The sequence below is a fragment of the Lycorma delicatula genome, chromosome 4 (genome assembly GCF_047948215.1).
Source record: "Lycorma delicatula isolate Av1 chromosome 4, ASM4794821v1, whole genome shotgun sequence".
Taxonomy (NCBI): domain Eukaryota; kingdom Metazoa; phylum Arthropoda; class Insecta; order Hemiptera; family Fulgoridae; genus Lycorma; species Lycorma delicatula.
In genome coordinates, this window is record NC_134458.1 from 19,626,684 (window position 1) to 19,639,761 (window position 13,078).

At 42.7% G+C, this 13,078-nt stretch overlaps 1 protein-coding gene across 1 annotated transcript; it reads left to right on the plus strand.

The window, feature by feature from the left end:
* Window positions 1-2,665: 2,665 nt before the first annotated feature.
* Window positions 2,666-3,058, plus strand: LOC142322575 (uncharacterized). The gene has a single exon (XM_075361651.1). It carries the CDS (start codon window positions 2,666-2,668, stop codon window positions 3,056-3,058), a length of 393 nt encoding a protein of 130 aa, XP_075217766.1.
* The last annotated feature ends 10,020 nt before the right edge of the window (window positions 3,059-13,078 follow it).

Below are 13,078 nucleotides of genomic sequence, written 5' to 3' on the forward strand. Positions count from 1 at the left end.
ACGTCACTGTTACCACAATGGCGACTTCACGTAACCGAGACTCAGCAACCGTTTACGAATGTGGCGCGAGTGCGTGAAAACGTGAAATAGGCCATATAATGAAAGCTTCTGGTATTCCGTGAAATAAGTAAAAGTTGCATTAGGTATAATCTCACAGAAACCGATGTCCAATCAAAATTCCAGCGAACTCACTTTATCCTATGTAATTTGTTACCAAATAATCGGAACGGATGCGTCGGAGCACGTATTACTTTTATCAACGATTACAACAGTTTAATATGGGTAGTTTCAGAAAAACAAAAACCTGCAAAGATTAATTATGATGTTCTAAGTTTTACAGAATGTTATCCATAGCGTAGATTAAAAAATTGAGATTCCAAAATTCATATTATACGAAAGAAAAGCCTCTTGCGTTTAAACTAGGCCTAGAGACTTAATGCATATTTCCTATGCTGAGCCAGTATACCAAATTTGACAATAAAGATTTGTTCTGCATACCTTAGAAGCATGCATCGTGTGCCCTCAAGTAAAATTGGCTGACTGTGCCAGTTTTCAGTAATATATAAAATATTTTTTTTCAAGTAACCCTAATGCTTCCGTTAATTTATACAATGTCTACATTAAAAGTTGATTTTAAAACTGGAATTGAAATTTACCAATAAAAACTTGCATACCGTACTCCTACATCAGTACATCCGATTATGAATCTTGAATAACGTTTTGATTTGAATAGAGGCAAATAACCTTTGATTTTTATATTTCACAAAATAGAATAAATAAAGGTGTTTCAAGGATCTACATCTCTGTCGAAATATTATATTATAGCTAGATTTCGACCACTCTTCCCTGGAAACTCGATGCACAAAAGCATCACGCAAAATCGTCAAATGAAATATAAGTGAGAAAATATGTAAATTATTTAATAATTACTCGAATTTAAAAAATATATATAATTGAAGAAGCAAAAGTAACAAACATCTGCATTTATCTAGATGAAGAGACCAATCTTTTAGAACGCTAGATTTATCTGTAATTCGACTAAACAATGCACTATTGACAAACCGTAACCTCTAACTCACAAAATAATCACGATAATCTCAACATTTTAAATTACTATAAAAAAGAAATCACTACGATTATTAATTTGCTTAATTAGTTTACTTTAACTCTACAATTAAAAATTACGAATCCAATTAGATAAATACAGCAATTCTAAATTATTTAATTAGTCTTTAATATCAAATTCTTCATTCCGTAACGACGAATCTCAAAAAAATCTCGCAATGCCATGAAGATCAAAAAGAACTATGATTCAAATTCTTAATTAAGTGTACATTGTACTCGTTCAAAGTTAAAAGATGAGATGTATTGATCGCATGATACCTTAAAAAAAGAATCTTCATAAAATATGCTAAAGTTAGCTTAGTTCCTGTTAAATGATAGCTTTTTAGAGGTAAAGGTGTTGTGGCTGCAGAAACACTGTCGGCAACAATCGTTGGAGTTTATATATCACTGAATGTGGATAATGTAGAATTTGATAGGACACTTGATGTAATTCAAAATGTGATTACTAACACAGACAAAAAGATCATAATGCTAGGTGACTTCAATAGTAGGCTGGTGGCAGCCAGGGGCCGCAGTACCAATAGGAGAGGAGAAATGTTGATGGAATTAATGGAGACAGTAGGATGTCAATGTATAAATGATGACACTCCAACATTCGAGGCTAGAGGTCATACCTCAATCTTAGTCCTCACTATCCTGGATGATAGATGGAGAAGACAGCAGTGGAGCTGGCAAGTGCTACAACAGGATATAGCCAGTGATCATTATGCAAAAATGGTTACACTGAAAGACATTAGTTTTAATAGTTATGATCAAGAAACTGTTCCTAGATTTACTGCAGAACAGATAGAGGCTATTACAGGCAAGGTTGTCATCAGATTAGCGGCTACTGAACAACTCACGCCAGAAACCCTTGCTAATATAATAAAACAAGAGATGGATAGGGAGATGCACAATGGAGTTAGAAAACTAATGGTGTATTGGTGGACTGGAGAAATCGCTTATCTTAGGCAGATTCTGCAAAATAAAAGACGAATTAAACAGAGGCTCAGAATAGCAGGCGGACTGAGATATGAAGAGGCTAACATGAGATACATAGAGGCAAGAAGAACACTAAATAGAACAATAAGAAAAGAAAAGAGAGACAATTGGGCAAGGCTATGTGAAGAACTCGATAAAGATCCCTGGGGCATGGCTTACAGAATAATTACCAAAAGGTTCGGTAGGTGTCTCCCTGTAATTACAAAGGAAGAAACAGAAAGGATAATCCCCAGCCTATTCCCACATTTCACGCCCGATGAGAGAAGACACACTGAATGTGAGAGCAGACGTTTTGCAATGAGTGAGCTCTTATGCCCTGGACGTATGTTAGCTATAAAGAAAAGTCCTGGTTCGGATTATATCCCAGCGGCAATTATCAAGAAACTTATCAATCAAGCTCCATGGGAGATGCTAGAGGTGGTCAGTCATGGACTAGTAAACAAGACTTTCCCGGAGTGTTGGAAGGAGGTGAGAGTTGTGTTATTACCGAAGAGCACAGATGAAAGAAAATATGACGTATAGACCATTCCTGAACACAACGGGAAAGCTTGTGGAAAAGATGCTGGCTGGCCGCATGGTGAGCGAGGTTGAGGAAGGCTTGGGCATAAGCCCAAATCAATATGGCTTCTGGAAGGGGAGATCCACCGTTCAGGCCATCAGTAAGGTGATTAATTGGGCCGAGGAGTCTAGAAGAGGTACTTGGCGAACTAGACAGATTCCATTAATGGTATCACTTAACGTGAAGAATACATTCGGCACAATAGCATGGAGACACATAAATATGGCCATTGAAGAGAAGAGAATCAGCTCATACCTGCGGAGACAAATTGAGGAACATCTCAATGAAAGAAGGTGTAAGATTAGTACACAAGAAGATGAAGTACACTTCAATATGTCAGGCGGTGTGCCGCAAGGTTCAGTTCTGGGCCCTTACTATGGATCCTGGAATTAATATGGGTCCTGGTCTTTGATGGCATACTTAGTTTAAGGTATCCAGAAGGGGTACAGCTTATTGCTTATGCTGATGATTTAGCTGTGCTCGTACAAGCTAAAACAATGGAAGAAGTTAAAGATAAGACAAACCTGTCACTAGAAATAGTAGCTAGATGGTTGCGTACGAGAGGTTACAATTATCTGTGAATAAGTGTAAATATGTCAAGTTCATCGGACGTAGGGTACTAGAATCGGTTGATATACACATTGATGGTCACAGAATAGAGGAAGTACAGATGCTAAAATATTTGGGAGTCCATTGCAGAAGAACTGTCGTTTTACAGAACATGTTTTAAAAATATGTGATAGTGCAGAAAGAATGATGAGAAGTTTGAATGCGTTAATGTCAAAGAAGAGAGCACCAAGGGCTTCGAAGAGAAGACTTCTTGCGTCGACAGTGACTTCTGCAATGTTGTATGCCGTTCCGGCATGGTGGTCAGCATTCAATATTGGAAGGAATAGAGATAGAATGAAGAAGATACACAGAGGGGTACTCTTAGGAGTTGTATCGGCCTACAGAACGGTCTCTTATGAGGCCCTCTGTATCCTTTCTGGAGTTTTCCCTATAGATCTTATCGCTAAATACAGAGTTGAGTAATACTTAGGCAGAACAGATAATGAAGTAAAAGAAGAGATATATAACTTATGGCAGCAAAGATGGCTGGATGCAGGGGTAGCTAATTGGACTAGATTATTAATACTTGACATATTAATATAGACAAGTAGGCGTCACGGTGAAACGGATTATTATGTTACACAATTTTTAACAGGGCATGGTTGTTTCAATGCATATCTTCATAAAATTGCCAAAAGAGATCAGCCTATGTGTATGTACTGTGTAGAACAAGATGATGTTGAGCATACCATTTTGAGGTGCCACAAATGGCAGGAGTTAGGGCAGTATGCAGGTATTAGATGGAAAACCCCAAAGGAAACAGTTGATTATATGCTTGACAGTGAGGTAAAATGGAAAAAGGTTGCTGATTACATAAGAACAGTTTTAAAGCAAAAGAGCATAGATGAAAGAAATATGGGGTACTAGTTTGTTAGGTGGGGTGGACAGCCTCAGCAGTGAGAGCAAGCATGCTGAGGTGTGCTGGTTTCAATGATCTACTGAGGACTCCTTGGGTGTGTTTTGTAGGAATAAAAAATAACAAAAGATCCATGGGCCACACCACGGCATTGAGGTATGGTGTGGTGCCACAAAGGACAAAAATGAAAGAAACCTCAAAATAGCCATGAAGGGTCGGTTAGCCCGACCTGCCATGCCGGTATATAGCCGGTAGGTGGGGAGGGATAATTAGAGTAACGGACACTCCGCTGGGTGGCGTAATACCATCAAGTCGTTCCGGCCCAGGGGAGTAGAGGGAAAAAAAAGAAAAGAATGATAGCTAACCCACAGGGTTGGTCTAGTGGTGAACACGTCTTCGCAAATCAGCTGACTTCGAAGTCGAGAGTTCCAGCGTTTAAGTCCTAGTAAAGGCAGTTACTTTTTTACGGATTTGAATACTAGATCGTGGATACCGGTGTTCTTTGGTGGTTGGGTTTCAATTAACCACACATCTCAGAAATGGTCGACCTGAGACTGTACAAGACTACCCTTCACTTACATTCATACAAATCATCCTCATTCATTCTCTGAAATAATACCTGACGGTGATTCCCGGAGGCTAAACAGGAAAAAAGAAAAAAAATGATAACTAGCCTAACCTAAACAGGCTACAAAAAACTACCCGATTCTAAGAATTGTAGCATTCAAATCTCTGTGTGACGCTATCCAAGCATGATCAAAGCGACTCGTATAATAAATACATCACTGAATCTGAATACATGCCTAATCTAATATTAGTTCAGTAGTTCTTTTATCCAAGATATACTCAATCCGGTACTAAGTATGAAGATAAATATTTTCGTCTAAATATCTCTTGAAGCTCCTTCAGAAACGCTAAATATATTTAAGTTACCAGATCATTTTTACGCCCCATAATATTGAATTAAGTCAACCGATATACGTAACACAGCTCAATATTTAGGTCTAGGAGAAATTGATAATCGTTTTTGTTATAATTTTTAATCAGGGTCCGACCTTCCTACAAGTTCACCTAAAATTAAAATACTGTTTTTGCCGAAAAAATAAACTTTAGAATTTTTAAATAGTACTAACTTAAAAAATAATAATGAAAACGTAATTTTACGCACTTTGTTTAACATAAAAATATAATAGTCCAAATAATTTCGATTAAATGTAAAATAAAAAAAAAATAATGTGGTATACCAGTCAGTACCCGCGTACAAACTACTAAGGAAAATTTCATTTAAATAAGTTACGTAATTTTTGAGAAAAAATGTATAAAATTTAACGACAAAACGACCATTTAATTACATATTAAAAATATACGATTTAATGAAGCTACCCTTAACACGCTTTCAAAATTTTCATTTGTTTGTTTATTCACCGATTTATTTAGCATCTTCATATATGTTATCCCGTTATGCATTGAAAATTAGTTACCGGTGATCAGGGTGATTGCAGATTCTAGACTCAAAGGATAATGGAAGTGCATGTGTACTAGATCGCGGCGTGCACTAAGTTTCGAGCGGCCGACAGAATGCGAGCGACCACCTGGTTCGTCGGTTTAAATGAATACGTTCAACTTTGACGGAAACCAGACATGTGCACAGGTTTCGATTTTCACAGACTGAAAGAGATTCAAGATGAGTTTCGATACCAAGAGATTTTCAGAAATTGAACTAATGGCTGTTTGAGGAATATCGCTACACGATAATCCTCAAACATAATCGTCTTCTTTTAATTTCTCTGATGGAGAAGATAAAAGAAGACGATGATAAGAAGTAGTGAATATATTTGGAAACGAAATAGTTTTTCTTCAGCTAAATTGCAAAATCTAAAATTCATATCCCTGCCGATTAGAAATCATCAGACGATCCGGTAGATATCATATTACAAAATGTATCTCCATATCGTCTTACTTCTATGAAATATGCGGTAAACATAAAAGAATGCATTCATCATTTTCTCTTTTTTTAAAATTATATTAATGATAACGGCTACTCCTCGACGTCCAGTCTGTTGAATGGTTTTACAGTACTGATAAATTGTGAGTCGAGGGTTCGGTTTCTTAGTCTGGTCTCCCACTTCAGCAATTAAACGATAATGCTTAACGGGCCTTCCTTCCGAGTTCTTATACGCGGTCGGTCCTTTAACTTCTTTTCTTGCTTATCCCGGAGATCCGAATGAGAAGCTATTTGATGTGAAGAATATTTTACAAAAGAAGCCAGTATCATAGCGTAAAATCAATAGGATCTTTAGCGGTTTCCCGTTGCCTTCTGTATTTTAATACTGTTGACTTCGTTAAGAAGTTCCTCCGGTTTTGAGGGCAGTTTCCCGCTCCAGACCTATAGAGTGCCCTGAAGCTACCACTGCTCGTCCGCCTTCCTGAGAGGCCGTCGAGGATATACTCCGGGGGCTTGGAAGAATTATGGAGTTCTTCAGTATGGAAGCTGCTAGCATCTCCATCAGGGAGACTAAGATTGCCACATGTCGGCTCCCTGCGGCTTTGGCCGCTAGAGTAAATATAGAAATTTTATGTTGCCGGATAGATACTATTGAGGCCCCATTGAAGGTGTTTCGAATTGAGGCACCTCTCCAGAAATTGTAGTGGTGGAAACAGGGAAAACACCTGTTTTAACTGTGGTAGAGAGAGCCATCAGGCTGCTGAGTGCGTCAGGAGACCTAGGTGCCTGATATGGGTATACTGATATATGGGGATACCGTACTGGGCCGTTGCGTGCCCTAAGGGTCTTGCAACTACAAGAAGTACGGCGAGCCAGGGGAAGACCGGGCGTTCTTCTACCCGGAAATGAAGTTTGTTCAAATGAATTTGAATCACTCGGCACTTGCCCAAGATATTTTGACACGTAGTGTATTGGAGATGAGTACTGATGATTCTATGTATATAGGTGCTATGTATCGCCTAATGTGAGCACTGAACGGTTCAAGGATGTTTTGTCTGCGCTTGCTGGAAACATAGCTCCGCGACGACCTGTATTGATTGCGGGAGATTTCAATGCGTGGTCGACGACAAGGGGCTCTGCAGAACGGACGCAATGCATCCCTGGACTTGTGTGTATTAATGATCGGAACATTTTTACCTACCGGAGAGGCACCTTTGGATGGACCATTGATGTTACCTTTGCCACTCCCACCCTCGCGGCGAGAATTGCTGACTGGAGGGTATCGGAGGATTTTACTGGAAGTGACCACCAAGTGATATGTATGATCGTGAAGGATGAAAGACAGAGTGCACCTGGACGGCCCCTTTTACATGGCTGGAGTGTAAGGAGAATTGACCCTCATGCATTTACTGAGGGACTTCACTTAAAATTAGTTAGGTACATTAATTAGGTTATAGGTACAAGGATTGTCGGAGAGAGCTCCGGAAACTTATAAAGGACTCTAAAAGGGCTTGTTGGCGAAAATTAATCCAGGAGATAGAGAATGACCCGTGGGGTAGGCCTTACAAAATCCTAGTTAAAATTGTCCTTAACCCGAGAGCTCGTGCTGTCCCAGGAGTCGAGGAGGTACAGGTTGTAGTTAATGGTTTACTCCCCATGAACAAGGGGTATTTTTAGATGTAGATGAGGTAGAAAGTCCTCTGCCATTTCTAAAGAGGAACTTGTTCAGGCAGTGGAACGCCTACCGTGTGACAAGGACCGGGAAGGAAAATCTCCGACGGCAGAAGGTTGGATCCGGAGGTCCTCCAAGAAATAATCTCAAACGAAATTTCCAGCATACCGGAAACGGAGCATAGATACCACCCTGTGTACTGGTGGAACCAGGAGATCGCCGAACAAAGAATCATACTTCAGCGAAATAAACGAACGGCCCAAAGATTACGAGCTAGACAGGGATCTGAGGCTCATATTGAACAAACTATGGAGGCCTATAGGACGGCTCGGAAAACGTTGAACTACCTGATTAAGAACGCCAAGAGATCTAAGTAGAGGGAACTGTGTGGTGATCTCGATGCTGACCCGTGGGGGTGAGCCTTCCAAATAGTAATGAAGCGATTGGAGAGGCGAGTGCCTGCGCTGAATGAGGACGAAGCGGCGCGCCAGATGTCCGTACTTTTCCCACGGGAGGAGGAGATAAGACGGGAGGCAGTCTTGTGTGAACGTGGCAGGTTCGCACAGGATGAGGTGATTGCCGCAATTAACAAGTTAAATAACAAGAAGAGTCCGGGCCCAGATGGAGTTCCGGCAGCGGTCATTAAAGGCCTGGCTAGAGTAGTACCGTGGGAGATGACGGACATTTTGAGTTATGGGCTGCAACACCGCACTTTCCCTCAATGCTGGAAGGAGGCCAGAACGGTTTTTCTTCCCAAACCGAATACAAACCCAGGCGTTTGCGAGTACCATCCTATCAGCCTCATAAATAATATGGGTAAGGCTGCTGAGAGACTTCTTGCTACCAGGATCCAAGAGGAGCTGGCCCTAAACGGAAGCCTACATTTGGAGCAATATGGATTCCGTAAGGGACGTTCGACACTAGATGCGATAAACAGGGTGGTTAGCTGGGCGGCGGAGGTACGGAGCGGTACTTGGAGGACCAGAAGGATCCCATTGCTGGTTCAGTTAGATATCAAAAATGCGTTTGGCTCGGTACCGTGGACGGCCATTGTAGCGGCGCTCAGAGAGATGAATGTTAGTAACCACTTGCTAAACCAGGTTGACTGCTACTTGTCTGATAGATGGACGGAGGTTCGCACTTTGGAGGGGGTGGTGAGATTTCTGGTCTTCGGTGGAGTTCCGCAGGGGTCTGTGTTAGGCCCCTTGCTATGGAACATCTTTTACGACCGGGTGCTCCGGTTGCCTTATCCGGAAGGAGTCAGCGTAGTCACTTACGCTGACGACATTGCACTATTGCTGGAAGATAAGGAAATTGGTGATGCAGAGGATAAAGCAAATCGCTCCCTCCAACTCATAGACAACTGGCTAATAAACAACAACATGGAGGTGTCCCCACTTGCAAAAAGCAAGGGTATTCTCTTCACGGGTAGGAGAAGACTGCGCGGCGTTCGGGTCGTGATCCGTGGAGAGGTTATAACTGAGGTCAAGGATACAAAATACCTAGGGGTGACAATAGATAAAAGTCTCAAGTTTGGTGGGCATATAGAAAATGTGTGCAAAAAAGTAGGGCTCACCATAAAAGCCATCAGGAGATTATTCGTGGAACACACAGTACCGGGGGCCTCCAAACGGAAACTGATTGCGTCGGCGGCTGTGTCTGCGGCGTTATACGCGGCCCCATATACGTGGCAGGGTATCGTATTCTGTCGTATGAAGCTATATGTGTGCTTGCGTCGGTCCCGCCGATAGAACTTCAGATCAAGAGCAGGAAAGCGAGAGCGGAAGGGTGTAGTAGAGCTGAGACCGAGGCGATGACCCGACAGTGGTGGAAGGAAGTACGGGCAGAGACTAACGCTGCGGCCTGGACCAGAAGGTTAATAAGTGATTTGGACGCATGGCTGGATCGCTAACATGGCGAGGTGAACTTTTACATAACACACATGATGTCGGGTCATGGATGTTTTGGTTACTATTTAAAAAGATTCGGCAAGAGAGACACACCCAACTGCGACTACTGCCAGGAGGTGGACGACGCAGAGCATACGATGTTAGAATGCCGAAGATGGGCACAATACAGACAATTCATAGCAGTCAATAACCTGAACGCGAATAACATAGTGGAGTGATCGCTAAGGAGGGAGCAGAACTGGAACGTTTTTAACAATTTCGCCCGTACGGTTCTTCGCACTAAGGAAGAGGAGGCGCGACGAAGAAATCGTTAGGTTCAATCGTAAATAGGGATAGGTGGACAGCCCCGTCTCTGAGAGCCTGTATGCCCTGGCGTGCAGGTTTCGGTGAGGGGACGGGGACTCCGGGGAGATTTCGCGGGGATAAAATGCCGGCGTGGCTGGGTTTGGGGGTGCGCGCGCTCCTTGTGCTGGTCGCACCGGTTTGAGGCAAATGGCATAAAGACCGAGACCCGGTTTCTGTCGGCGGGGGTGGGGAACGGCATAGCCGGGCTTTGCCCTCGTCAGTGGGAATTAGAGGCAGGCAAGAAAAGATCTAGTACCGGGGCGGTTGACCTGTCGTGCCGGGTGTAAAACCGGTGGGCGGGAAGACCGCCTTAGAGTCAAAAGACACGTCTCTGGGCCGAGTATACTTAATTGGATGTCCGTCCCAGGGATGTAGGGGGAAAAAAACAAAAAAAAAAAGCAAAAAAGGACAAGGAAGGAGTGTAATTTGGCCAGGGCCGGATGCCTTGCCAAATTTAGTGGTCAAGCTGGCAATTGTGGCACATGTAGATGTTTTCCTAGAGACATATAATGCCTGTTTGGAAGAGGAGCTCTTCCCTGAATTTTGGAAGAGACAACGTCTTGTCCTAATACTGAAGCCTGGCCGCGATCCGGCTCTCCCGTCTTCCTTTCGCCCACTAGCGATGATTGATGCGATGGGAAAGGTCATAGAGCGAATTATGCAGCATCGATTGGTCCCAATAATTGAGGACTCTGGTGGCTTTTTGATAAGGCGATGAGACAATTTAGCTTCCGAGCTGGAAAGTCTGCATTGGACACGGTGGCCGAGGTGACAGATGCGGCCGTACTATCGTTGCTGAAGGGGAGATGTGCGCAATGGTAGCGTTAGATGTGAGGAACGCTTTTAATGGCGTTCTCACATCGCCATCGGCTCAGCTTTGGTAAATCTTCAGGTCCCTAGTTATTTAATGAGGATGATATTTTCACATCTAAGGGATAGAAGGCTTATATACGCTACTGAGAATAACACTTTAGAGAGAAGTGTCGATCGAGCTGTTCCACAGGAATCGGTCCTTGGACCAAGAGAAAGCAGAAAGAGTAATGCGTGTGGTTACGGCTCTTCTCCCCAACACAGGAGAACCTAGTGAGCAGAGGAGGAGGCTTATGTCGAGCGTGACGTACTCTTCATTATTATATGATGCAGAGATTTGGGCTAGTGCGTTAAGATACGGCAGATACAAAGGAGTGTTAGACTAACTGTATCGGAAGTATTGCCTGCGGATAACGTCCGCCTATCAGAGGATATCTCGCAAGGCAGTGGAGGTACTGGCGGGGGCAATGCCGATTGATCTACTGATAGCTCTCAGAGTGAAAACGGCGGAAACTAGAAGGTTGCCACCCCAGGAGAAAAAGGAACAACTTCAGGCTTATACCAGGGAACTAATGTGCGTATGGCAGGAGTGGTGGAACGCAGGCCAGAAGGGTCGGTGGATCCGCCGTCTGCTTGGGGACATTCGACCTTGGTGTGAGAGGAAACAGCCAAATTGATTTCTTCCTTACGCAGTTTTTGGCGGCACACGGGGATTACAAGGCGTACCTTTATAGGTTTACTCTGGACCACTGAGACCTTTGTCCGGTCTGCGATGACGAGGAGGAAACGGCGCACCATATTTTCTTTTCTTGTGTGCGATTTGAGGCTACTCGACGGCGTATGATGGATATATTGGATCGTGAGGATATGTTCACATTGAAGGAACTCCAGCACATCATTCTAATGCGAAAACAGCAGTGGACGGCAATAGCAAGATTCAATAACTACATATTGGAAGAGCTAAGAGCTGCAGAAGAAGCCCGAAGGAGATGTCGGAGGATGCCGGGGCGAACAGGGCCGCGGCCAAGCACCTCGAGGGCCTCCTGAGCGTTTGGGGGTCGCCTTGGTGCGGTGAGGCCGTGTGCACTCTGTTCCTGGTGCTCGATGGCGTTCTCGTTGCTACGGAAGACAGTTGCCACTTGGTAAGTAATGAGCTGGTACGTTCTGTGTTGTGAGTCTGTTTGTATGATGTGTGTGTGTGATTTTTACTCTTGGTGTTGGTTATTGTGGTTGCGTGAGTGTGCGTTACAGTGAGTGTTCACAGTATGGAAAAAAAATTCCTGTGTTAGGTGTGTTTTTTCCTTGTTTTGATGTGTGAGTGATTTGTTACTCCTTGTGTTGGTGTTATCCTTGGTGTTACATGAGTTGTGTTACGTGAGTGTGTGTTTGGATGTTTCAGTTGTGAATGCGGTGACCGATTGTGTGTGTGGGCGTTTCCCCCTTCCTGAAGTAATGCTGCAAAGCGATTCCCAGGAGGGATGGAAATCCAGGGGTGAAGGTTTAGTCGGTAGTGCGCTGGAACACATACGCATTTAATAACCTCTTGCGGAACCTGTTAGCGAGTCCGACACTGCTTCGGCGCCCGTAAATGGGGTTCCTCCACCTCTATAACAAAAAAAAGGTGTAATTCGATAGCCGCTTGAGTATACTAGCAATGGTTAATAAATACAATCCTTGTACACTTATCCCCTCTCTACCGCTCTACCGCGGTGAGATGAACATCACGATTTTCTCTTCATTGAATCTCGGAACTTAAAAGCGTTTCCCAGATTTTCTAGTTCTTTTAGAAAAGTAACGGGCCTTAGGATATCATTATTTTGTATATTTATTACTATTTAATTTTATTTTGTCTCTTTGTATTAGTGTTCATACCAGTTATTTTATTTTAATAATTATCTTTGTATTTTACTATATCTTTGTATTTATATTTTACTATATATTGTATTAGTATACGATCAAGATGTTACTAAGATGTGTTCCCGTTTTTCCTCGCAGACAAGCAGCCATTTTTTATCCGTGGATTAATATACCTACCCTCGTTCGTTACACGATCTACATACGAAAAATTACTTTCGAAACGGACAAAATATCTATTTATTTAGGTGGATAACGCGTTGCATATTTATACGTTATCGACAGTAAAAAATAATTAAATATAACCACTTACTATCATCATCTGCATCTGGTATTCTGCTCGGCGGCTGGTCCCTTACGCCACCGCGTCTCCTTCCATCACAGTCCCAAGCCTTCTCTTTCGTTCTGTTGT

What these genes read in the sequence shown, in the direction of transcription:
- LOC142322575 (XM_075361651.1), top strand. Translation starts at nt 2,666, where the DNA reads ATGCTGGCTGGCCGCATGGTGAGCGAGGTTGAGGAAGGCTTGGGCATA.